General features: G+C 38.2%; 1 protein-coding gene across 2 annotated transcripts; it reads right to left on the reverse strand.

The window, feature by feature from the left end:
- Positions 1 to 5,723: 5,723 nt before the first annotated feature.
- On the reverse strand, positions 5,724 to 27,274 carry LOC105862461 (caspase-1-like). Of its 2 annotated transcripts, none has more exons than XM_020286672.2 (9): positions 27,216 to 27,274; positions 26,343 to 26,609; positions 14,389 to 14,498; positions 13,513 to 13,686; positions 12,126 to 12,360; positions 11,245 to 11,388; positions 9,429 to 9,538; positions 7,563 to 7,666; positions 5,724 to 5,823 (listed from the first exon to the last, which is right to left on the reverse strand). In XM_020286672.2, exons 1-8 carry the CDS (start codon positions 27,220 to 27,222, stop codon positions 7,568 to 7,570), a joined length of 1,146 nt encoding a protein of 381 aa, XP_020142261.2. In that variant the 5' UTR covers positions 27,223 to 27,274; the 3' UTR covers positions 5,724 to 5,823; positions 7,563 to 7,567. The 2 variants fall into 2 exon arrangements, with proteins under 2 accessions (XP_020142261.2, XP_075858586.1); XM_076002471.1 differs by lacking the exon at positions 5,724 to 5,823 and adding an exon at positions 7,318 to 7,354.
- Positions 27,275 to 27,951: the final 677 nt, after the last annotated feature.

A 27,951-nucleotide genomic window follows, 5' to 3' on the forward strand; every position in this document is an offset into this window, starting at 1 on the left:
CTTACTCAACTGGGGTATAGTTTATCCAAGAGACTGCAGCATGTATTTTTGCTTGATAAATACATAAGAGACTCTTCCACTTAAATTCTTTCTTAATACTAGATATGTGTTTGCAATTAATATTAAACAACAGAGAAGTTTATAAAATGGAAAAGCACCATCCAGCTTCTTTTCTTTTTCCTTTTTTAAAATATATTTCAGAACATTATGGGGGTGCACACATTTTGGTTACATAGTTTGCTATAATTTATATTCAGTTTGAGTCGAAGTTATAATTGTGCCCTTCAGCAAGATAGTGTGCATTGTACCCATTCAATGGGAATTTACCCACCCCTCCTCTTCCCTCCCACCTTTTTGATTTCCATTGAATTTTACTTACCTATGTGCATGTAAGTGTTGATTAATTAGTACCATTTCAGTACTGAGTATATGTGTTGTTTGTTTCTCCATTCTTGTGATACTTCATGTAGAAGAATGGTCTCCAGTTACACCCAGGATGTTACAAAAGATACTAGATCACCACCACGTGGGGCAAATGAATACTCCAAGCTTTAGGAGAAACCCTGTAGCTCCCAGGATTTACTTGGTCCCTACTCCGCCTGAGATAGGGAAGGCACAAGACAGATCGTGGCTGGAGTGCAAAAGCCTTTAGGAGTTTTGCTAAGCCCCAATGGGGCTCAGAGGTTGCTTATCCTGGCTTTAAGGGGAGATGCTAGTATGGAGTTCAGGGTGATCTCTCCAAGCCCAGGGAGCTGCTCCTAAGAGGTAGGGGAGGGGCTAATCACATGATTGCTAAGGCCCTAAACCAGGCTTTTCCCATCCCTGTCCACCAGCCCAGTTTCTCTGTGGGGTGGGGTGTTTGCCTTCCCTTTTTTCTACCTGGAACTCCACAGCACTCCCCCCTCTGATCAGTCCACATGTGTTCCCTTTCTGGCCAAGACCAGCTCTTGAGCTACTCCACAGTTCATGTTTCTGACCTGCTGGCATGTGTCTCTGCATGATGCTGGCAGGTAGGGGGATCTCCAGTTGTGCAGCCCTGTTCCACCGCTAGATCCCAAGGAGAGGTAGGTAGGGCTCTCTATCTGTAGAGGTCCCCACCAGAGGAGAAGCAGCAGCTCATGAGGCTCTTGGATCAAGCTGCACTCCCTATTGTAGTGAGTGGTGGGAGGGGTCCCTGTTCCCTTTTGTCCCACGTGTCTGAGGCATTCAGTTGCCATGGGAACCAGGGGCGAAGCTAATTCAGTCCCAGTGCCTTCTCCAATGTGGCCTTTCTCCAGCAGGGGTGGGGGATGGGGCGTGCTCTGAGACCCCTGCTCCTCTGTGTCCCTCCGCACCCTCTGTTGAATATGGCTACAAGGGCTCTGTCACCACCTGAGCCTGGAACCACGTCCTCTCCCTTACGTCTCCCCGCCCCACCCTCACGACTGGGGAACACCAGGTTCAGCCTCCCTGTCTTGAGCCGCCAGCGGGCGATCTTGCCAAACGTCTGTGGGCAGGAAAATTGCAGACTGCAGCTGTCCTGTGGGCTTGGCTGGGAACACGCTCCCATGGCTGATAAGCAGGCCTCTCAGCACAGAGCACTCTAGTGGCCACTATGGTGGGGGCAGGGGCTGTAGTGTCCCAGCACTGCTCTTGTGTCTGGGGGTTACCGGGTCCTGATGGCCAGGTGGAGCTGCCAGCAGGTGGCCTGTGCAGCTCTGCCACAGTGACCCTGCTCTCCGAGGCAGCTTCAGCTGGGAATATGTCCTGGTCACCAAGTGACAGGTCTCTTAGCACAGAGCACTTTTGTGATTGCTCTGCAGGGCATGGGGGCCCTGGCTAGAAGCTGACTTGAGGCAAAATTACTTTCTGGGATGCCAGGAATGGAGGAGGTGCACACGGGGTGGTGTCCCGATGCAAGAATGCCAGCTCTCTGTTCCCTCATGGCACACTCCGTGGGATGAGAGCCCTGGGTCCTGCAGCTGGCTAGAGGCACCCATCTGGGGGAGAGGAGCCCCCTTTACCCTTTCACTGGGCTCTGGGCCTTCCTGGATTTGGTCCCTTCCACCGATTTCTTTCTATCCTCCTCTCTCTCAGCTTTGCAGCTCCTCTTGGTGGGGCCCCTGGACTCCTCTGCTGTATCTCCCCCTGGTCCACATCCAGAGCAGTAGTTGTTCTCCAGTCTCCCCAGTCCAATCCTCTAGTCTTCTGCTGGGACAGTCTAACAAGCTGTGTCTCTGGTCGGCTGTCTTCCCAGAATGTTCATTAATTTGCTATTTTTAACTGATTTTTGGTTCTTCTGAAGGTGCTTGCTTGTGTGGATAGTTGTTGAAAATCATGATCCAGCTTCTTTCGTTTCACAGGACAAGTAACCACAATTATATGTCTAGCTTGCATTCTTTGTGAATTTCTTTGTGAATTTATGCCTAGCTTGAATTCTTTGTGAATTTCTTTCTTATACTTTGGTAAAACATTTAATACAATGCTGATTTTATCTGTAGCCCTAATCATTGGTCTGCTTGTATCCATGCCCTTTGCCTTCACTCTGAACTGGCCTGATGGCTTGGTTTTGGCCAACATGATACAGTAGAGGGACCTTCTGCAGTTCCCTGCCCAGGGTTTACAAAGCCTGTGTACTTCTTCCTCTTGGACATCTGAAATTCCACTCGAATAAACCTGGGCTAGATCACTAGCTGATAAGAAACATCATATGGAGAAGAGCACAGTTGTCTCAACCAAGGCCATCCCAGCCTGATACTTTCCAAACATATGAGAGATTCCAGCCTGGTCAGTAGGGATGTCTGCCCTATGTGGAGCTGATCTTAGACACAGGAATGATTCCAGCAGAGACAAGAAGAAACACCCAGCTGACTGGTTGCCTTGGGAACAATAGTCAATGCTATTGTATTGTCAAATTGTCAAATGATGTCAAATGTATTTTCAAATTAACACATTCACAATATAACTAATCCAATAGTACCGAAAGGCATATAGTAAAAACCATATTCTCCAATACAACTCTCCCCACCTTCAGTATCCCATACTAGATGTAATTTCCATAAATTATTTCTTATTTTGCTTCCTGGTGGTGATATTTGGAATTCCCAATAATGCCTATTTTATCTATTTCCAGATATATAGAATACAAACAATGCCACTGACTACCTCATATAAATGAAATGTAGCTGCTACATCTCTATCCAATTCTTCGTAATATTTAATGATGATGTGATTTTCAATTCTTTGGTTGATTAATTTTTAAACATTAAATAATATATTTAAGCTTCTTTTCTTTTTCCATCGATGTGGCTCAGCAGCTTATTTCTCCTCTATGTGAGTTGATTATTAATAGTTGCCGTCAAGCAATTTTCTCTGTCTTTCTCACATTTGACCATATTATCATATTTTTCTAAATTTTTATTTTGGCAAAATCAATATAACAAAAAATGTACCATTTAGTCCTTTCTAAGTGTACAATCCAGTGGTATTAAATATATTCATAATTTCCTGTAACTGAGATAGGGAACTGGCAGGCACTGCTTAATACAGAGTCAAAATCCCCTAACCACTCTGATCAAAGACAGGATGCAGTGACAGAAGAAGTTAAGACCAGTCAAAACCAAGATGGCAAGGAAATTGGCAGCTGCTTAACCTTGCAGCTCATTATACCCTAGTTATAATATAAAAGCATGCTGAAAGAAACCCCCATCGGCACCATGACAGTTCCAGGAGGGACATTATAAAGTAAAAAAAATGGAGGGGTCCCAGTTTTAGCAAATCACCACCCCTTTTCAAGAAATAACAAATATTCTTCTCCTGCTTAGCTTATGATCAAGACTTTGCTTAAAAGAAACAAAAAACAAACAAACAAAAAACCTAAAAGTGCTGTTCTCCTCAGCAGGGAGAATTAGCCTCTACTCTGTGGAGTAGATCTTCTTCTATATTTCCTAAATAAAACTCCCTTTCACCTTACACTGTCAGCTCCTTCTTGAATTTTTTCTTGTGTGAAGACAAGGACCCACTTGGAATTCACATGATCTCTAGAATTGGGAATTACTTTCCTGTAACATAACTATCACCCCTATCTACCTTCAGAATTCTTTTAATCTTATAAATCTGAAACTCTATACTCATTAAATAATAACTTCTGATTCGCTCCTCTCCCAGTCCCCTAAAAGCCACCATTCTACTTTCTCTCTCTAAGAATTTGACTTCACTAGGCACCTGGTAAGTGGAATCATACAATGTTTGTTTGTTTTCATGACTAGCTTATTTTACCTAGCATAATGTTTTCAAGGCTCATCCATATTATAGCATATGTCAGAATTTTCTTTCTTTTTAAGCCTAAATAGTATTCCATTATATATGTAAAGGAAAAGAAAAATCTCAGGACCACCACTCTTATTCCTTATGCAAAAAGGAAGGTCAAGCTTGAAGGTTGACTTATGCAACACCCCCTCCCAAATGAATAGCTGTTCCTAACATTATCCATCAGCCAGATCCCTAATGACAGGTGAAAGACCTCAGGCAACTACAAGGACTGCCCCCACTGATCATTCACAAGAAAATTCCTTGCTGGCCTCTTATAAGCAAGGACATATAAATTGTAACTTTAAGACTCCAGGCTACATCTACCTTCTAAAACTAAAGTCTTTTCCATTCCACCCTCATAATGAATTACAAGTTTACCTTCCCAGGTGCAGAACAGAGATAATATCAAACATCCTTCTACCTGCCCAGGGACATCTACGTAATTAATGCTCCCTTCAGTTCCTTTTTCTTTTCTAACATTATTCACCTTATCTAATGTAAAATGTAGATTTCCTGGGCATCTCAAGAATGTAACCATGTTGCCTCACTGCCCACTCCCCTACTCTTTTTTCTTTCCGTACACCCTCTTCCTCCTTAAATGCTGAAGTTCCCAAATTCCCGTTCAGAAACAGCCATGGATACTTCCATGGTTTGTATTTTTCCTGGGGCATGTCCTCAAACTTTGGCTTAATAAACCTCCTTTGATTGAGAACTTTGCCTCCATCTTTTATTTTGGGTTGTCATGAGTATGTATATATCATATTTTGCTTATCTATTCACCAGTTGATGGATACTTGGGTTTCCTCCACATTTTAGATAGTGTGAGTAATACAGCTATGAACGCGGATGTACAAATATACCTTTAGGCCCTGCTATCAATTATTTGGGGTCTATACCCAGAAGTGGAGTTTCTGGATCGTATGATAATTCCACTTTTAAGTTTCTGAAGAGCTGCCTTACCGTTTTCCACAGGGGCTGTATCATTTTACATTCCCACTAAGAGTGCACAGGATTCCAATTATTCTACGTCTTTGCCAACACTTGTTATTTTCTGTTTGTTTTTGTTTTCTATAGTAGCTGTTCTAATGTGTGTAAGGTGGTATCTCATTGTAGTTTTAGGCACAATATCCTTTCGCCCTATTGTTGAAAGTAAATCGCAGCCAATTCTCTTCACTCAGTGAAGTGCAGATATTATATGAGCCATAAAGCTAGACAATACCATTAGCTTCTTCTTCATTTTCATTCACCCGTCATTTTAATTGCAATTCTGTTCTCTGTTAGAGAACCTAAAAAGACACAGTTCAGTTTTTTTTTTCTTTCAAGAGATGAGACTTGCCCAGGCTAGTCTCAAACTCCTGGCCTCAAGAAATCCTCCTGCATCAGCCTCCCAAGTAGCTGGAGTAAGAAGCACAACCTGCACCCAGCTTCATTTGTTTTCACTTTTATTGAAATACAAAAGGTTAAATGCTTGCGCAGTACTGGTAAAGGTGCTTCTTGGCGTTGATAAAGGAAGGCTGGGCTGCCTGTGGTTTCCTGAAGGAGACAGAAAAAACAAGTCAAGATGGTTATCCATTACAGCTTTCATCCCATTCCTCGTGATTCTTCTTCTGTCCACTTCCGTGAGCTCTTGTCTCTTACCTTGACTTCCATCTGTGACCTATGTAGGCTATTCACCATAAAGCACTCAGGGTGATCTTTGCAAAGCTTAAGTTAGAGTTTATTTTTTCTCTGATCAAAAGGACTTCAAGAGTTTCTCATCTCACTCAGTATAAAAATTTTAAAAGATGTATGTACCACGTGATCACCAAGGTCCATGGGATCAGCTCTCTCTCTATTTCACTGAATTTGTCTCTGCCATTTCCCCCACTGCAGTTCTCATTCACTCACACTGTCTTTGCAGTTCTTTAAGTAAGTTTAGTGTATTTCTGCCCCAGGGCATTTGCACTTGCTTTATTCTGTGCTGGGACACTTTTACTGTATAAGAACCACATAGCTTACTCCCCCACTGTTCTTCGTTCTTCGTTTGCATTTCATCATTTCAAATAAGGCTTTCTTGAATAATCTATTTACAGCAGTACAACATCCATCACTTTGTATTTCTCTTAACCTTTAGCTTTCTTCTTAGTTCTTATCACTCTCTGACCTATGATATATTTACCTGTTTATGTATTCAGACAGAGTCTGTCTCTACTCACTCGAATATCAGCTTTCTGAGGGTAAGGAATCTTTTATTTTGTTCACTGGTATTATACCAAGCATCCAGAATAGAACCTGGTGCATGGTAAGTGTGGAAAAATATTAAATAGACAGTCCAAAGTTCAGATGTGGTCCTCTTAAATGAATTAGGCACTGGAAGCTGTTGAGTAAAATATTTATGTATTTTGCAACTGGGGTATCAGAAATCAAGAGTAAATGCCTATGTGGTAAATATTTGAATTATTGAGGCAAACTTTTCTAAAAATGTCATTTAAAGTATGTTTGTGAGAGAGAGATTAATAACATGTGTTTAATATAGTATGATATAAAGCTGTTGTTGGTGAAAAGTAATCATTGGGTCTAAACTTGATATACCCATTCTAAAATATTTTGATCAAAACCAAAAAAGCTTAAGTATTAACATGGGAGCTTGAAGGAGTTTCTCAGAAGTAACTGAAGGTCTGAAAGTAGACTCTGAGTGACCTGTGATTTGCACTGTGAGAACAATCTGAGAACAGTCTGAGAACCAGAGGGTGCATCCACACAAATGTTACAATCCAGGATATATTTTTTACTGTCTGGCAATGGCAGCTTAATGTCAGTAATGTGATATCTGCATTAGAGAAGTAAAGTCTTGCTTCCTCCATAGTTAGTTCCTCTGTTTTTTTCCAGGCTCACATGCAATGTTTGGTAACTCAGTGTGTGTGTGTGTGTGTGTGTGTGTGTGTGTGTAGGTCTGTGAGAGAGAAAGAGAGTATGGGAGATCAATGAATATAAGTAATAATGAGTACATTGCAATTTTAATAATTGCTATCCTGGGTCTCTCATTATTTACCATATCTTGCCTTGGTTTTCCTTACCTCTTTGACTGATTAATTGGTTGATTGTAGAGATGGGAAGAATGCAAATGCACAAAGGTAGAATAAAAAAAAAAATAGCAAAGAATCACCAAACTATGTCAACAAAGAGCACTAATTTGACCATCCAAGCAGTCAGCTGCCATTGGTCATTGGACCTCACCACCAGCAATACTCTCCCATATATTTTACCTATGCACAGCAACTCTCCATACTTACTATGTTCAATTTCCAGGAAAGAGGTAGAAGTCTCTTGTCATGGATAGTCGTTCGATGGTGGGCATCTGGGCTCGAACACTTGGTGTTTCAAATGATTGTTGTACCTAAAAAGAAAAAGAGGCTCTAGATCAAGGTTCCCCAACCTATGGTGAGTTAGATAATTATTTCATTATATATGTAATGAAATGTAATAATATGTAAATGTAAAATGTAATAATAATAGAAATAAAGTGTGCAATAAATTGTAATGTACTTGAATCATACCAAAACCTTCTCCCTTTCCTGGTCTGTGGAAAAATCGTCTTTCATTAAAATGGTCCCTGGTGCCAAAAAGGTTGGGGACCATTGCTCTAGATGACATATAACTCTTTTGAAATCTCAGAAAATATCTTGTCCCATGAACCAGGAAATGCCAAGAATGAGAAGAGCTCCTGGGGTTGATGGGACAATCCCGTGGATATTCTATGTCACTTACCGGAGTTAGAATTCCAACCATGCTTCTTTGAAAGGATACTTTATGCCAGAATGTATTTTTTAACTCAAAATAAATATCTCATGCTTAATCCAAGGCCTTTCAACCTCTATTTTCTCTATTTTTCATTTCTGACCTACAGATCTAACAATCAAGTATCCCTTGGATCTGTTGATGAGAAATACATAAGGAAAATCCCCCATTTTCAACCCTCATCAAGGCTGACTCCTCAATTTAAGGAGACCTAATTCCCAGGATCTTGTCTTTAAGGCCTGAACACTGAAACTTTCATATATTCACCACCAAGCTGATCTCTGAAGTCTTTTGCATAGACTGATCAATGAGATCCCACTTACCCTAAATCCGGTGTTTCTAGTCTTTGTCTAGAAACACCCTTGAAACTATAACATCCAATTCCTATTCATCTGAAGAACTTAACATTTTAGATCCTTATTCATAGGAAACCTGACTCATGCTACCAAGGAATCTTCTCTAATCTACCAAAGGTGTATTTCTCTTTCCCCAACATAGTGTAACTGTTCTCTATGATTTTGAATTTAAAAACAATTGCATAATTGTTTCCCATGTTCTTAATATCAGTCCTATTCCTCTAAAAAAAAGTGGGGAGCATGTATGTACTCATTCATGTATCTTTTTATTCAGTGGATATTAATTGAAGTCTGCTATGTGCCAGGCATGTTGAGGTGTTGAGCAAATCCCTGCCTTCATAAAGCTTGCAATTTAGTGAGTAATACAGGTAAAAAAATCAGACAAATAAATAAAATAAAAATAACTGGGTGCTGGTAAGAACTATGAAGAAAAATATACAAGGAGAAGGAGGAGGACTAAGGAGTGTAGCACATTGGGGAAGGAGTATGAAGTCTTCCCTTCTGGACCATTCCACTCAAAGAATGTATTATTTTAATTTTCTTTTACATGTCTTTATGGATCCTATCACAAATTGTGATCACACATTTGTTTATTGATCCACTTTTTTAGTGTTCATATTACAAAAGTGTGAGTCCTCAGTAGGCTTATGTACTCGTCCCCCATTTACCCCCTGGCACCAGGATAGAGCCCATTACATAGCAGACTACCCAATATGTATTTAATACATTAAGCAATGAAAAAAACTTTCTGTGTTTTGAATTTTAAGAATTTATAGCCTATAACATATAAGTTTATGGTTTATATCATTTTGTCCTACTTTGGTCTCCTCCTGGGATATATTGACATCTTTTTGTAAACCAGATTTCAACCCCTAGATGACATATACCCATGGTAGAGCTACCACTCTACTTTTGCTTGCCTGACAAAGTCCCTTGAAATGTGAATAATGATAAATTCTTCCTGAACAAATAAATGAATGACGAGTAGTGGAAAGAGAAGCTTACCTTCTGAAATACTTCCAGTAGGTGACAGTACCAAGAGTATTTCTGGAAGCATGTGATGAGCTGTGTGATGAAGAAGGAGCCCTTTGTTTTGTCTCTCCAGGACATGTTATCTACAACGATAGAAACTGTTATGCCTTGGATGTTGATTTTCACTATTTTCTGTTTACATTTTTGTTTTTTGGCCATTTGTAAAAAGAAAAGCATAGCTCAGGAATTATTCTTAATAGAAGAACTTATAACCTGAAATTAACTCATTTTCCACATAGAGAAAACAAAAAAGCTGGCAGAGGTTGAATTAAAGGGTCGGCCTGTCAGAGCTGCAAGAAATTACAGAGTGATTACATTTGGACACTTGGAGCTGAAATTCTACTATGTGTCTTATGTTCATTCACTCAGCTTTGACATAAATGGGATTATCCCACTTTACAGAAGAAAGAATAGAAGTTTTGAAGGGTAAAGGAAATTCCCCATGTTCACACAGTGAGTAAGCGACCAAAAATGGCCACCTGGGTCCAACGCAGTTTGCAAGTTACATCATGCTGTCTTTAACAACATAAAAAACAAAATAGATGAACAGAACCGAAGTTTCAGTTATAGAAGATAATAAGTAAGTCATAGAAATATACTGTACAGTATAGTGTCAATAGTTAGCAATACTGTATTATATATTTAAATGTACATGTATATATGTAATACATATATTACATATATATATGTATATATGTAATACATATATTATACATGTATATGTATAATATGTATGTATATATGTACATGTATATGCACACATGTATGTACAATATGTATGTATATGTGTGTGTAAATGTATATATATATGTATATATGTGATATGTATGTATAATGTGTATGTATATGTATATATGTGTGTAATATGTATACATGTATACATATTTATACATGTATAAATATTTATACATCCTAAGGGGGTAGATCTTATATGTGTGTTCTCATCATACACAAACATAAAAGCATGATGATAATTAATAGAGAGCTGCAGGAATCTTTTGGTGGGAGGGATATGTTGAAGGTATAAATTGTGGTGATGGTTTCACTGGTGGATTGTTATCTACAAATCTATTAAGTAGTATACACTAAATATGTACAGTTTTGCTATACTTCAATAAAGTGGTTTAAAAGAATAAGACTTCAAATTTTGCACATTTGAAACAGTCAAATGTGAAGGTCCTTAAGATGATTAACTAGAGGTAAAAAGCTAACCACTGTTCCCTGTACTGGACCTAATCAGTCCTACTCTATTATTGTCTATTTCTTTCAAAGCACATCCACATTCCTACTGGGGCATGAAATGGCATCACTCTATGTAGAGTCAGATGGAAAATATGAGGAAAAAGGCTTGGAGTTGGTAATTTGAGAAAGGCCAGCCAGTCCTGGGATCCACAAAATCAATACTTAAAATATTAAATGGAGTTAATAAAAAAATGAATCAATCATTGATGTATAAATGAAGTTTAGTGAATGGGGTTCCTTGTATTGGGTTGCTTTTTTATTTGGTGTACCATTGACTGTAAAATACAAAAGTTATAAAAAAAAATGGCAGACTAGAGGCCACCTGCCAGCTCATATCTCCCAAGAAAAAAAAGTATAATTTTTAACAGTGTGTGTGGGAAGAGTAGAATCTGTTCTTACAGCACAGATAAGATAATGTAAAATATATTGACAAAACTCAACCTTTTTCTCAGATCATTTTTGCCCAGAGCCTATGTTGATTTTTCTAGAACCATTCAAAGGTAGCTTCAAGCCTACAAATCGTTGAATGCCTCTAAAAGTTACATACGTGGGGTGGAGGAGCAGAAAGCAATGAAGTCCTTTTCCACATGGGTCTTGTGAACAGCATCTTCCTCCAGGTTCTCAGGGGACTGTGAGAAGCTGTCTGCCGAGGCTTTTGGAGAGTCATTGACCCACACTTCCCCACGGTTTGCTGTGGAGACATGAACTTGCTACACACCGCTGAGCCTCCCTCAGAGTGACTATCACAGTTGTCTACCTTGTTCATTTCGAATATTCATTCTGACTATTAATAGTTTCATACACACACTCAGACCACTTTACCTTCTGTCTAATGCCATTGAGTAATGTGCCAATTATAGTGACATCATCTTGTAGTTACCAGCTTTTAGCTGAATTATTTCTGCTTTTTATTTAAAGAGAGCTTCCAGTAGCCATGATATTTTGGATGTCAAGAAAAAAAAGAAAAAGAAAGAAAACTTTGATAGCAGTGCCCCCCCAGCCCCCTGAACTTCATACTCACTCCCCTTCAATATTTGTGAAGAAAAAAAGGGTGCTGCTATTATATTATGGCCCAACATTCAAAAGTAAATCTTCTCAAACAATATAATTTCAAAATGTCTGTAAAACATTTACAAGACAAGCTACCACTAAAATGCTTCCATTCGAAGTTGTGAATATTTCATTTACCTTCAATTTAGGGATTCTGATGATCTCCTTCACCACTTCCCCTGGACTAAATTGTATAGAAACTTCTCAGCTGATCAGGCAATCATAATGACACCAGCCCCCTAGACAGAGTTTCCTCATCATTCAGTGCAGTGGATTTGCACTGGGTGGGTTAAGATAGTTTCCCTTAGATATAAGCCATGCATCAAAGGTCTCTGCAAACTCCTTTGTATCTTTTGGATTTTCCATCTGAGAACTCACCACCTCTGCAGGCCTGGACAATGATGACCTTGGGTTTGTCCTTTAGAATAGGGCAGTTGCGGTTGTTGAGTATCCGGAAGACGGTGTCATAAGGCAGCACATCCGATGTTCCCTCACTGTGCTTCGTTCCACAGATTGCATCCAGGATGCCATGAGACATGAGCACCACGAAGGTGCTGTCTGAGGACTTGTGCTCTGGTCGGGCAGCAAATTCCCGCAGCACAGACTCCATATCCTGGAGAAGACCAATGTCTCACTTCAGTAGAGCAAGTGTCACAACTATCTGACCTCCTAGATTTACCACGAGCAGCACAAGAAACGCATGTGACATTCTGTCATGGGGCCTTCACACAGTCCTGACTCAGTGATGACAACTGTTGTCTTTTTCCTTCTTAATGGGACAGTGGGTTCCAACCTTCTCCTGCTGCTGATATACCAGAAACTGTCTTCTCAATATACTGTCTTTTGTTATATGTGACATATATTACCTTTTCCTGTCCATTTCCATCTTTTCTCTTATTACCTAACACAGATCATGTGTAATAAAAGCATCATCATGCCACTTTCCTTTTCAAACCCATCCCACTGTGCTTAGAATAAAGTCAAACCTCTGGCCTGACCCTGCTCCATCCTCAGGTTGGCCACACTGGTCTTTTTATGCCTCTCCTGTGCCACTACCTTTCCAATTTAGCCCTTTCACATGTAGCTCCCCCTACTTGGAAGGCCTTTCACTCACATCTTTCCAGAGCCACCTGCTTCTGGTAGTCACGACTCAACTTCCACGCCATCTCCTCACAGGGGCTTCTCTGGACCACCCCATCAAAGGTGCCCCCCAACCCCAATTCTCTCTTCCTTTTTCCTTTTCTGTTCACTTATTTTGACTTTGTGATCAAGCTTATGTAGACACATGCACACACACAATCTCTGAAATTGTTTGTTTTGCTTATATTTTCATTGTCCCTCTGCACTCTAACCTAGGTCAGTGTGAGCTGGAAGCTTCCCGTCTCACTGAAAGGCCCATCCCAGGTGGCAGGAAAAGCTCCTGACACTGAGTTCAGGACTCAGTATTTGTTTCATGAGTGCACTTCTGCTTGACAGTCACCACTCAGGTTGTCTGGGGAATCATGGGGCTGACTCACAGTCACCTCACTTTGGAATTCAACAAGAATGGTGAAAACACATGTCAATCACATTTTGTCCAGTTTCATGGAATTGTGATGGTTGGAATTCAAAAGAAACACAGATTTTACCTATACAATATCTTCATTTTGCACCTACAAATACAGCCTGAGGATGTTAAAGCATTTGAGGTTTTCTAAAGCTGCCTAGTTAGTGGAAGGGTGAGTGTTGAATACGTGTGAGTTTGGGGTGGGCAAGGGGCCCTTACCCTGGCTGTGAGTTCCTCTTTTACATCCACACTGTAGCCCAGGCCCTCAAGCAGCCCCTTCATCCCCACAATGTCATGGTCAGCCCCATTTCTCCGCTCAAGATGGTCAAACTCTGTGTTGCATATGATGAGAGCCAGGCGAGTGCGATCCTTTTTCTCCTTTATGGGGTAGATCTGCAGGAGATGGATATGCAGTGAGTTGGATTCTGCCCGAGTCTATTTTGAAACCCCATACACCCAGCAGTGTTGCTTTATTAAAGCCTCGTACAGCTACCCTCTCCCCCAACCTCTACCAGGAGACCCTGCCGTCCTCTCTCTCAGGAGCCCAGAGCAAGGACAGGGATATATTTGGAAAGGTAACTCAAGAATCTTTACAAACTATAAATAGAATAATTCCTACCCATCCTCTCCTTTCTTCTCCACCTAGTCAGGTCTTGCTTAGCATCTAAGCTTCAGATCAAATTTCATAAAAACCAGAGACATTTTTCATTGACTCCAGTAATAATGAATACACCAAAGATTATTTGGCTGTGGTAGAATTATTGTTTTCGTACTATTTTTAACATATCAACTCATAATGTTTTTCAAGCTTTAATTATATTTTTAAGATATGTTTCATATCCAGGTCTTTCAACTAGGGTAGAAACAGTTTCTACTCAGCCATGTTATCTTACACATATTTTGATTCTATGCTTATAGTTGAAATTCCCATAAATCCCAAATAGGTGTGTGAATACATAAATTGTTCTCCTCAGATATATGAAAAAAGTTTCCACAGTCTTCACCACCAATTATTTAGTGCTTTAAGAAACTGTGCATTTAAGCGATAGCAATTGTCTCTTGCCACATCTCTGTCTCATGCATAGAGCACGGTACCTTTCCAGCCCGTTCTTTACTCAATCTCAGGAAGTCTTCACGAGGGCAAAGCTTGAGGGTATCTGTAGATTCTGCTGACTCAGCTGGTCCAGCCTTGATTTCCGGAGGAGCTGCAGGATATATAACATTATACTTATTGTGGTTTCTGCCTTGGTGACCCAATTCATCACCTCAGAAGATTGAGAGAGTGGGAAGTCCTGGGAAGAAGACTTTTTGCACATAGGGCTTATAGTTGTATCTAACCTCTCCCTCTCGTATAAGTAGATACATCGTTACTGGGAGAAAACAGAGAAGTACCTGACAGAGAAAGCAGATCCAACCAGAAATGCTATAATAGATTCTGATAATTCTGGGGAAAACACCTTGATAACTTGGGGTCAAATCTATATTGAGGAAAAACAGTTTGACTTTTCCAATAATACCATTCTAGGGTACTCACTCATCTATATGGACCTTCTATATACTCTAAGCAAGAGTATACTGCGTAAATATTTATCAGAGTACTATCTATTAGAAATATAATGTGTGTTCCATTAGCAACATTAAATGTTCTAATATCCACATTAAAATATTAAAAATAAATAGGTGAAATGAGTTTTAATAACCCATTATATTTAACACACTATATCTAAAATATTACCATTTCAACATGTGTTACTAGCCAAGATTCAAGGATTTAATAGCCACATATGGATAGGATATTAGATGGTACAAGTACCATTTTGGAGTGATAATCCCCTCTTGATCCAAACAGCACATGCAGATACATTCATACACCGTAACATTTATCAGACTCTTGAATCTTATACAATCCAGTTATTATTTTTTCAGAATCTTAAACTGAATTCTTAACCTTTCTAGAGGAAATGGGCTTCAATCATACCTCACCATATAGAAAGTCAGCTATTTAAAGGAAAAATGCTGAATAGTAATGATAGTGTTTTATCCAAGATCAAAGGGACAATTTTTTTGTTGTTGTTGTTAGATACTTTGATTAACTCTGGATATCTTGCCTCCAAAGTACTGAACAACTAACAATAAATTTTTCATCCCATGTTTTATAATGCAAGAAAATAATACATCTGTTTTGGAGAAGTTTGTTTCTGAGTATTTCTCATCTGCCTCCTAGAGAAATGTAAATATTATCTAGCATTGCTTATCCTTATATGACTGAGATTATGCAAGAGACTGAGAAATTCCAGAGCCTTTTGTAGAACAGGAAAGGAAAAGGAATTTATAAACAGAAATTAGAAGAGAAGCTTAGCAAGATTTAAACTATTGTGGTTTCTTGCCATGATCGGAATGGATAGTCATGTTATTTCTGTTCAGTTACATGGGACAACTTAGACATTTTTTGGTTAATTTCATTTAAATGAGAAAGTAATATTATCTGATATAAAATTTTCAGATTTTTTTATTTTATAATTTTTTCTATTTCATCTCTTGTTTTCATTATGTTTTAATAATACTTTTGAAAAAATGTCCTTCTAAAAAGTATGATGAAAGCCCAAGGTCCTGGGATGCACCAAGTTATAAGAGTGTGTAAGGATACAAAACTTCTGAGCATTTTTTTTCATAGATTAAGGAGTGACACATGCTTTTCCCTCCTATTCCAGAAAATTCTGCCAACATGAAGACATCCAGGGTCCTAGGATATTTCCTGGTCAAAGGGTATGTCTTTTCATCAAAAGTTTTCTTTTTCTAGTTTATTTATAAGTTTGGATTACTTTCTAGTGTAACAGTCATCTCCTAATGACCATTATGTGTCTATGTATACATATACTGTTTTCAAGTAAAATGAGAAATTAGATAGAATCTCTGTCTTACATCCAACAGTAAAATTAGCATTACAGCAGATTATTGCATCACAAAATAGTATATGGTATGGTTCAGTCCACTGACAAAAGGGAGTTCCAATTAGCCTGTCAATGCAAGAGAAAAAAGTGAGAAAATTAAGAGTTTAGATAAAAATTTTAATTTCTGGTTCTAATCTGTTATGTAATTAAATGCTTGAAATCCCAATTAATTGATACAAAAGGGAAGGGACTAGTACATGGTAATTCGAAGCCATCTCCCATGGCAAGTAGGGATCCAAGTAGTTATCTTTCTGATTAAATAACAGTGATTCACACACATTATATGTGAGTGTGTGTGTGTGTTCATTGAAACTAAGAAATAAAGAAATAGCTTGGGTTCTTCCTATCCTCCATTCCATATGCTCAACATTATGCTGGAAAACTTCAGAATTACACCCACGACCAAAGACTTGGCTAGAACCTTTACCTATTCTAATAGTCACTTAAGTAATAACTTGCCCCAAACCACACAAATTAGGATTATAATCCTATTCTTACACCATATTCTATATAGTTAACCATGACTCAGCTTCAGTAGTAATAGTTAATATTCACTGAGCCCTCATCATGCCAAGTGCTTTACTGAAATTTCATGAAAATGCCATGTAAAAGTACATTAATGCTTTTTACATAGAAAAGGAAACGCGCTAACTAATACATTTAGTACTAGTACACTAGTACTAGTGTACACTAGTCACTAGTACACTAGTCAATTAGTTAAGTAGTTGATCCAAGTTGTGTAAAAAGAATAGAATGTATAGTAACAGGGAGGCAGGAATTGAAATTCAGGGGTTTAAAAACCAGAGCCTCCACTCTTAAATCATCAAACTACATTATGTAATACTTGGTGGAGATCTACTTAAGAGAATTCAAACAAGATAATTAAGGGTCTCAGAAAAGGTAAGTAAATTCCAGCAGGGGAGATCACAAAGGCATTTTGGAAGAGGTAGCAAAAATGCTAGTTTTGAAATACTGTGAAAATATTGGAACAAAGAGTTTGAAGATTTGCAAACAGCACCCAAGTTAGTATGTGAAATACACACTTTGCCTAAGTTTTGGACTTCTGTTTTATTTATTTATGTGCTCAGTGAACTTGTAGAGTGTTGACTGAATGAATAATATGGAGAAATATGGCAAGCAATAAAACTAAGGAGGTTTAAAATGCAACAAATGTCACATATGACAAACCAATAGCTAATGTCATGATCATAGTGAAAAGTTGAAAGCTGTTTCACTAAGATTAGGAACAAGAGAAAAGTGTTGAATTTCACCACTTCTATTGAATATACTAGATATTTTAGCCAGAGTAATTAGTCAAGAGAAAAAAAGGGCATTGAAATTAGAAGGAAAAAAGATAAATTGCACCTCTTTACAGATAACATGATCTTATATATTGAAAACCCTAATGACTACACCAAAAATTTGTTAGAACTAATAAGAAAAAAACCAATCCCATTTAAAATAGCTAAAAAAGTCCCAAAATACTTATGAATAAATTTAACCAAGGTGGAAAAAACCAATACACTCAAAACTATTAAATGCTGGTGGAAGAAACTGAAGAAGACACAAATAAATAGAAAGATACCTTGTTTTAAGGGATTAGAAAAATCAATATTGTTAAAATATCTATAATACCCAAAGTGATCTATAGATTCAATGCAATCCTTATCAAAATTCCAATGGCATTTTTACAGAAATAGAAAAAAATCCTAAAATTTATATGGAGTCACAACAAAACCTAAATAGCTAAAGTTATATTGAGTCAAGAGAACAGACCCGGAGGCATCACACTACCTGAATTCAAAATGTACTACAAAATGATAGTAATAAAAATAGTACAATCCTGGCATAAAAACAGACATATAGAACAATGAACAGGAAATAAAGCCCAGAAATAATTCCAGTTATTTACAGTAAATTGGTTTGCAACAGAGGATCTAAGAACACACAATGGAGAAAGAACAGTATCTTAAATAATCGATATTGGGAATATTTGATAGCCACATGCAGAGAAATGAAATTAGACTATTATCACTTACTATATATAAAATCAACTAAAATGGGCTACAGACAGATATTAGAAGTGAAAATGTCAAACTATTTGAAGAAAACATAGGAGGAAAGCTCCATGACATTGGAATATTTTTTTAGATACGACACTAAAAGCATGGGCAACAAAAGCAGAATTAAATAAATGGGATTGTATTAAACTAAAAAGCTTTTGTACAGCAAAGAAAAAAAATCAATGGAGTGAAGAGATAACCTATAGTATAACAGAAAATATTTGCCAATCATACATCTCATAAGGGGTTAATATCTAAAACATATAATGAATTTAAGCAACTCAATAGGAAGAAAACAAACTGATCACAAAATGAGCAAGGGCCAGAATAGACATTTTTCAAAAGAAGACATACAAATGGGCAACAGATATATTAAAAAGTGGTCAACATCTCTAATCATCAGGAAAATTAAAGCGTCAATAAGCTATCAATTCAGACCTATTAGAATGGCTATTATCAGAAAGACAGAAGACAAAAAGTGTTGGAGAGGATGTGGATAAAAGGAACCCTTCTACAGATGGGAATGTAAATTAGTACAGCCATAGTGAAATACTATATGGAGGCTCCTTAAAGAATTAGAAATAGAACTCAAAGATGATCCACCAATCCTACTAAGTGTTAATATCCAAAACAGATGAAATCAGTATGTCAAAGAGATATCTGCACTTCCATTTGCATTGCAGCATTATTTACAGTAGCCAAGATACATAATCAAGCTAAGTGTCTGTGGACAGATAAATGAATAACGAAAATGTGGGTTATATACATAAGGGAATACTATTCAGCTTCAAGAGAGAAGGAGATCTTGTCATTTGTGACAACATGGAAGAACAAAGAGGACATTATTTTAAGTGAAATAAGCTAGGCCATTCACCAAAAGAAAAATACCACATGATCTCACCTATATGTAGACTCTACAGAGTTAAACTCATAAAAGAAGAGTTTGGTTACCAAGATGGTTACCAAGGATCAGAAAGGGGATCAGATGGGGAGTTTGGGATACGTTAGTCAAAGGAAACAAAATTTTAATTGGATAGGAGGAATAAGGGATCTGTTGTACAACATGGTAAATATAGTGAATAATGATGTATTGTATTCTTGACAATTGCTTGAGACTGAATTTTAAGTGTGCTAACCACAAAAAATGATAAGCATATGAGGTAATGCTTATGATAATTAGCTAAATTTAGGCATTCTACAACATGTACATATTGTAAAATATCACATTATAATTAATACATACAATTTTATTTGTCAATTAAATAAATAAATTGTAACAACAACAAAAAAGCCAAAGAGGCTGGCCTGAGGTTTTTTTTCCTCCCCATAATATATACATTTTCAGGGCATCAATTACATGCCGTAAAAAGTAAATAAATGACTCTCAAATTTATAGATTCAGCCCAGATGTAGATCACAGTATTGAGACTTACACATCCAACAGGCAACCAGACATCTTTTCTCCATATCCCAAAAACTCATTAAACTCAACTTTTTAAGCTGAACTGCTCATTTTTTTGTTCCACTCCTTTGTTCCCTCCTCCACATACTAATAAATAAAATCTAACCTCCAAGTACAAGAAAGCAGCATACCCTGGTGACATTAAATGCCTTCTGCATTCTTTATGTCATATTTTCCATCTCAATTCAAAACTTACTGATTTTATTTCCTAAATATTTACAAAATCTGACTACTTCTCTCAATTCTGCTTGTTCATTACTTCTATTCAGGCCAACATCTTTATTTTCTTAATTATACTAAGAACCTCATAAATCTATTCTTGCCCTTCTAATCTCTTCTTAACAACAAAGCAGAGTGAGTGTTCCAATATGGAAATTTGATCAGGGAACCTCTCAGCTTAATCGGGCTTCTCATTCAGCCTCATCTTCAGATACTGTCTCCACCTTGCTCATTACATTTTAATCATTATGCTCTTCTTTCAGTTTCTATAAAGCCCCTACTTAGGGATCTCTGTGTACCAGTCCCCCAACCCTCATTGCCTCCTGTCTTCCCACTGCTCTGAGTTTATCCTCAAGTATCAGATTAGATGGCACTTTTGTCTGGGAATCCTCCCTGACACTTCCAGGCTAGATAGAGTCTCAGAAGTTTGTGCTGCTAGGGCACCGTGTTTCTCCCTAGGCCAGCATTTTATTCCATGTAATTGTGATTCTCAGCCTAATTATCAGCATCCACCATTAGATTCTATGCTCTATGAGGCCAAGGGCCATGAACTAGGCCTGCACTACTTCTAACATTCAGTAATTATTTACCAAATCATTAGTCAAATAATTATCTATCAATAATTATCTACCAAATCATCAGTCAAAAGATCATAAGAACAAATGGATAAAATTTAGGTGTGGCCCAACTCTTAAAGACTACTTCATAGCAAGCCAAGTAAGTTTGGTTTTATTTAACAGGCCATTAAGTTCACATGGAGAGTTTTCAAGCGGAGGGAAGGTGTGTTCATTCTCAAATCCATTCAGTAATATTTAATGAGTATCTGTTTGTGAAAGATACTCTGTTATTTTTAGGAGGGTACCATTTTGGTAAGACGTTTCTAAACAGAAAAGTTTTCAAGTGAGTGGAAAGACATATACAGAAATAATTGAAATACAAACTACCATAACAGCTTAAACAATGGGTATTATGCACAAGAAAAGCACAAGGAAGCATGCCTCAAGGGAGGGAAGGCTGGGAAATGAAACCTGAAGGATTGGTCTGAGCCTGCCCCTTGGAGAAGGCGGGGGGGGGGGGGGGGGGGGGGGGGGGGGGGGGGGGGGCTGCACTCTCGGTAGGGAACAATGTGGGCAGAGTCACAAAGCCTCCAGGGCATCTGATGTAACCAGGAAGCTGGGAGATTTGGGCTTTAGAAAGAATACTACTATAGGTAGAAGACTGTCCAGACTGAAGTGGGAGTGATCAGAGACAGAGCAGCTATTTGAAGATTTTTACACAGAATTGGAGTAAGGGCAGGACCTTGAGTTTGAGAGTCAGGCCAACCTGGGATCACTCCTCTCAGTAGACATTTGACCCAAGACAAATTATGTTTTCCTTCTCAAAGTATCTTCTTCGACATCTACCAATAATAGCACAAACTGAATTGGATAGTTTTAAATATTCCATCAAAGACAGTGCATGATCTAACTGTCATGTGGTAGGTGTTTAAAAAAACAGTCATTATTTAAAAAAACAGGGTTATTTTTTGTTGTTACAATTAATGCTGAATTGAAGTTGCAGTGATAATAAAAATGGAGGGAATAATTTGGAGGATAAAATTCCTCAAGACCATAGATTTGTTCCCAGAAAAATTAATGTAATACTCTAATAGGATACTATTCCTCAGTAAATAATAGGTAAGTACATTCAATTGTTTATAATTATTGAACCACTTTATTTTTTTTTTTGTCTAGAATCTTCAATTTCTCACATGTTATCTGATGATCCTCTGTCTCTAATCCAACAATCAGTAAAATGGGCCTGTCTAGCCAAAGAGGTAGCTATAAATATTCATTTAACTTCTGTCCCCAGCCAAATGCTTTACTAGTATCATGAAGTTGACAAGAAAAGAAAACAATCAATCCCTGCATTTTAGGAGCTTAAGTTAAATGTGTGAGGTGAGACATAAACCCTGGAAAAAACTCTACTACAGGAAGAATAAAAAGAATAAAAAAACACAAATAACAAGAAAGTATCAGTGAGGTAAATACAGTAAATATCTGCTTTTATATGAAGCAGAAATCATGCTTTGGATATATTAGTGGAAAAATGCATCAATACATGTTGAACAGTAGAAAATCTGTCTGGAAAATTCAAATAGTTTTTAAAAAGTAATATGGAGACATTTTATGTTCCTGAGTAAGAAATTTACAGTAATAAATACCTAATGTGAGAACTGAGAGTTAACTAACTGATAATCTTTCCTATGAATTCTAATCTGTAGACAAAGCTATACCAGGCCAGCTACATAAGAATTATCTGCAGATCTTTTAAAGATTAGAAGTGCCTGCAGTCTATTCAAGATTGAGCTGTGCCAGGTCAGGGAGGGACAGTAATCTGATTTTTTATACGACTATAGATTATTCATATATGTAATAAGGTTTACAAATCTGTGGTATAGTCTAACCTGTTATTTTTCAAGTGAGAATGAATCCAAAGAAATTATATGACAGGTTAAAATTCCAGCTGCCTAAATAGCTAAGGACTTGATCTCTTACATCTTTTCAGCTTCTGTGCATAAGACAAGAAGGAGTGTGCAGGATGGATTGGAGAGCGAAGGCCTGGAGAGAGGGAAGCCAGCTAAAAAAGTGTGACAGCAACCCAAGGACTATTGTGTTAGAGAGGTTAGTACCAGACCTAGAGAGAAAGAGGGAAAATTGGAATCACTTTAAACAGACGAAGAATGGCATCCAATATAAGGAAAATAACAACCCAAATAGTTTGTGCTTCCGATTTAAATTGTGTGGATCGACCATGATGATGTATTTCCTTCAATGTCTCACTGTCATCTTAATCTCTAATTAGAGATAGTTCTGCCAGAACTCTCTTCTCCACTTTCATAGCAGAAATAAGGATAATTGAAAAGATAATTCCTGACATGTATGTGTTTATGCACATGTGTATGAAAGATACAGGCAAATAAATTAATATACGTGATCCTTATCTCCCCTAAGTCTCAAATTCTAACAACATCCAGACCTCAAAGCTTCAAGCTTGAACATGGAACAAATATCTACTAACCATCTATACAATTGAAAGAAGCCACAATACTGACTAGTGACAGTACGTGTTTTTAGACTTTAAGAAACACACACACAAAAAATAGAAAAATACCAGGTGCATACAGATGATGAGGTCAATATTTGAATGGCTTGTGTCTCATAGACATCACCACCACAGCAGGTCTGGATGATCACCTTGGGTTTATCGGTCAAATTTGGACAGTTACAGGTATTCAACATTCGAAATATTTCATTGATTCTGGGTCTTGGTCAGAGTATCTCTTCCCACAGATACATTTTTGAATCCCATGAGACATGAACACCAGGAAAGTGCTATCAAGAGGTTTGGTGCTCTGGGCATGCAGCAAATGCTCTCAACTCTATAGTCATGTCTGAGATTAATCAGTGAAGTTCTCAAAGGACTCTGTTTAGATCCCGGGAGGAATGGGGTCACAGGACTCACAAGGTCTTTTTAAATCTGATTTTAGGAAGAAAAGGTTAATACTAATGCTTTCTTCATTTTAAAATTACAGATATTCGTGCAAAGTCAATAATATTCCATCACAAATTTCTAGAAAACATTTTCAAATTTATTACTCAGTGATGTTAATGATCTCCTCTCAGGTGAACCAGTAAAATTTCTATGGTCCAGAGGGACTCCTGACATATGTGCTAGATTATTTTATAAGTTTAATGCTATGCTATATGTGAAAGTTACAGGAAATTATTCTGTAAACTTTACTATATGACTTCTATCCCCCACTACTCTCTATTCTCTATACTGTGTTCTCTATTCTCTATACCAGGCATCCTCAAACTACGGCCACGGGCCACATGCGGGTGTTTTTGCCCATTTGTTTTTTTACTTCAAAATAAGATATGTGCAGTGTGCATAGGAATTTGTTCATAGTTTTTTTAAAAAACTATAGTCTGGCCCTCCAACGGCCTGAGGGACAGTAAACTGGCCCCCTGTTTAAAAAGTTTGAGGACCCCTGCTCTATACCATAATGGCATTTTCTATACTTCGTCACTGTAAACTATAAGAGGAATAAAATTAATAATAATAATGTCTGACCCTTTAGAAGCATGAGCTCATTCAGCTCTGCAATGCATTATGTCAGAATAGTTTAGCAAATTTCCTAAATGTCAAAGAGCAGAAAAGTACTGGAGCCTGGATATGAGCACAAATCCATCCTGACTATCAATCCTGGGCTCTTCATCACTAAGCCACTCTGCCAGATGGCCCACAAGGCTGCCACACGTCAATGTATGTAACAGGAGCTCTGACCACAATCTCTAGACAATCTTCCAGGTAAATTCAATCTGCCTGTCAGTACCTTGAACGCTACTCTGAAAAGGAAAGTGCTGGTAACCCTCAATTGAACAATGTATAAAATCACTCAAAACTATTGTTAATATTTCTACCAGAGTCTGGATGACTAGGAATTTCAAGTATATGACTTGAATTTATTTCTATTTGTAGTTTTATCAGGATCTCAATATAACAACATCTACTTGAGAAATTTATTCTGAACACTTTAACCCTTTGCACTCACTTGCTTTTTTGTCGATTCCTTTATTCTACTGGGGATTTAATTTTTTAAATACCCCAGATTTTACAAAGCATGGCAGTAGAATAAAAAACTGGAATTTCTTTTCATACAAATTTATTTATTTGGATTTTTTTATATTTCAAATTATTGATACATTCAAAGAGTAATTTTAATCTCTATAATTTTTGCTAGCGTGTGGAGTCACACTCGACATCCGAGTGCAAAGGGTTAAAACTTGATACAAACTAACAAATTAAAAGTTTGCCTTCATTTTATAGAACCTGTTGAAGACAAGATTCGTGCGGAAAAAATATTGTCCATTTCTTGCTGTTAATGTCATTGAATGTCCTACAAAACTAAGTCCAGGCAGCATGATGCGGTTTGTCACATCTAGCCCATCTAAACTGCTGGGCTACAATTACCACCAATAACTTCAAGAACATTTTCTGGAGGAGACCTCCTTATAACTGTAGTGTACATGCCAAGGACTTTTATCTAGAAAGTTCTCTCCCATTAGAGTACCTTTAAATATTATATCTAATTATGATATCTCATGACCCTGAAAACAATCCTGAATTAGGAAGTATCATTTGATAACTAGAGAGGCAAACCCCACGAGTTAGAATTATCACAGTGGGGTGTGTAAATGTCTCTAGGATTAAACGTCTAAGGGTTGAAAGAAATGGGGCAAGGAAGAAGAAATTTTGGTTATTGCACATTTAATCTTAACCATTGTTGTTACTGCTTGGTTGTCTTCACTTTAGAGAGTACAGGGGGGGTATAAAATGTAAAATATGTGGACATCTAATTACATGTTGTAAAATTACTTTCCAGAACTTCTGGGTTCATTGTCAGGAAGTATGAAAAAAACAAGAAATTTATTACACGTAGATGAACACAGAAAATATCTGCAATGTCAGCTCACACAGGCATAGGCTTCTCCTAACCATTAGGAAAAAAGGTTTCTTACTTTCAAAGAATACCTCTCTCTGAACTGGCTCTGGGAGGTACAGTTGAGATGAGTGGCTGGGAGTCCCCAGAGCTCCCGTCTTCCCCATGTGGAAGGTCTATGGGCCATAAGCTCAGGCCAGTTCAGAAGGAAGCCCCAGCCCCATATCAGGTCCTCAGGGAGATTGGAGCTGGAGCATTAGGACTCACAGATGACGAGCAGTCGGGTACCATGCTAGTGGGCAAGCTTCCTCAAATGAAAATGCAAGGAGGCAACTGGAGGAAAGAGCCCACTTGAAATCCTCACTTTACTAGAATCATTCAACTTATTCTCTGAGTGTTTCCCCATCCCTAAAATATATTTTATTCAGCAAAAAGTTACATGCAAGTTATTAAAAAGTATCTAACTATAGACCTTAAATCTTCATATGAGAAAACTACATATATGCCCAGAAACATCCTGGATTTAACAAAATGAAATAAATTAATAATAATGAAAATAATAATGATGTGCCTTGCCAGGAGGACTGGAACATGGAGTATGAAGATTTTCCAGTGGCTCTCATGAACTTTAACAAATGATCTACCACATAGTCAGAACAAGAAATGAGCTTCAATCAGAGAAAGGCCACTGAAGGAGAAGGAAGAGGGACAAGAAATGGGACATGCAGTAGACCCTGGTACAGAAATGGGGCCCTGAAGCTAAAGATAAGAAAGTTGTCTGCAAAGTAATGTGACTAATAAAGAAATCAAATTTTGGGCACAGAGACACGGGAAATGTGTGAACTCTAGTCTGAGCCATTGACCCTTACCTGGGGAGAGCTCCAGCTTCTCTGCAAGGTAGCTGTCATTGTTACAAATGTACATGATGAAAATGTTGCTTGCCTGGGGTCCTTTCCGAATGACAGCATCAATCAAAGCTCGGGCTTTGTCCCTAGCTGTAGCATTTTCATCTCTTACTTTCTCCATCTCTTCTTGGTTCAGCACCCTTTTCTCTAATAGTTCATCCAGCAAGCCATTTATGGTACCTGTGCCCAGTGAGTGGACAAACTGTGTCCTCTTCTCCTTCAGGACCTTGTCTGTTCGGATCACAAGGACATCTCAAGTCATGAAAACAGCCTCATTTTCCTCCCATGTCATCAACAGGGAACGGCCTCCTTGAGATTCCATCAGTCAACTGTACCTCTACACAGCTGGGAAATCCCTTTCCTTATTCTGTCACCATCTCACTATCCCCTAGTTACCCATGTATACTCATGGAGAGGCCTGAAGACAGAATTGCTATCCCCGAGTTAGTACTTCAAAAGCAGAGATCATCCTTTTGTGGCCTATGCTTATTCAACTCTGAATAATAAAATAATGAAACTGTGTTTGCCCCCTTCCTTTGCGGACAGCAGGTGCTGGTCCTCATCCTGTGCTGATTCTGCAAGCTCCGTCAGATTTACAAGGTTGGAGACTTCAGTTAAGATTGCAAAATGACAGCAGGATATGAGCGCAGCCCCAGTTCCTTTTTGCCCTGGCATTTCCACTCCTGCGAAAGTCCTCTGAGCCTCTTCCCTCTTCCCTCTCCCTTAATTCTGCTCACCTAAATCTCCAAAGAACCTAGTTATGGTTTCTAGAAGAACCAGCTCCTTCCAAAACTGTTTCTTCCCATGGAACTGTCTTTTTAATAGTAAAGCACTCACCGGCCATGGCTGCTTTCTCCTACCCTTCTGTGGAGGGTAAGTGTGTTCGTTTCCTTTTCAGCAGGGCGGGAGCACATATTGAGAAATACCCGCTGCACATGCATATGCATGCCTTTATATTTTTTTTTCCCAGAGGAGTAACCAGATTGCTAAACTGAAATGCAGACTGCATCGGGGAGTGTATTCTTGGAAAATTTTCTTCACTTGGAACAGATCAGGGCAGGAGGACATTGAGACTTTGAAAGTAAAACAGGAATAATAAAATAGGTATACAACTAAGCTCACACAATAAACAGTCTCCCATTATTTAGAAAGCGGAATCAGGGAAAGTAACTCCTTCTTTGTGTATTAGTTGAACCACTGTTCCCCCTGCTATGTCGTACAGTCCTGGGGAGAGTACCAGGAACTGTATGTCCCTGTGAAGCAGCTTCGCTTTTAGGAATGGAAACAATTTTTACTAACATCCAATATTTTCCTATCTGCTGCTCTTGCTTTCCAGATGTCTTTCTTTTGAGAGAAATCGCATCATCGAAAGTAAAAGCCGAGGTGCTGTACCCAAAATGTGGAACTTAGCATTTTAGCTTTTTCTTCTTGGGCAAGATACTAAACTTTTCTATGCATTGATTCCTCTGTCTATAAAATAATTTTATTAATAGTACATACCAGCATAATTCTGAGCATTAAGTGAAGTGAAAATGTGGAAATTGCATAGAACATTACCTGGAACATTGTAAAC

Source organism: Microcebus murinus, chromosome 4 (assembly GCF_040939455.1).
Source record: "Microcebus murinus isolate Inina chromosome 4, M.murinus_Inina_mat1.0, whole genome shotgun sequence".
Classification (NCBI taxonomy): Eukaryota; Metazoa; Chordata; class Mammalia; order Primates; family Cheirogaleidae; genus Microcebus; species Microcebus murinus.

Excerpts from the sequence above, each read along its gene's own strand:
- LOC105862461 (XM_020286672.2), bottom strand. Across the intron at positions 12,361-13,512 it reads AAGAGGAACTCACAGCCAGG|GATATGGAGTCTGTGCTGCG; the intron begins GTAAGGGCCCCT and ends GGTCTTCTCCAG. Across the intron at positions 9,539-11,244 it reads TTTCTGCTCCTCCACCCCAC|ATAACATGTCCTGGAGAGAC; the intron begins GTATGTAACTTT and ends CTATCGTTGTAG.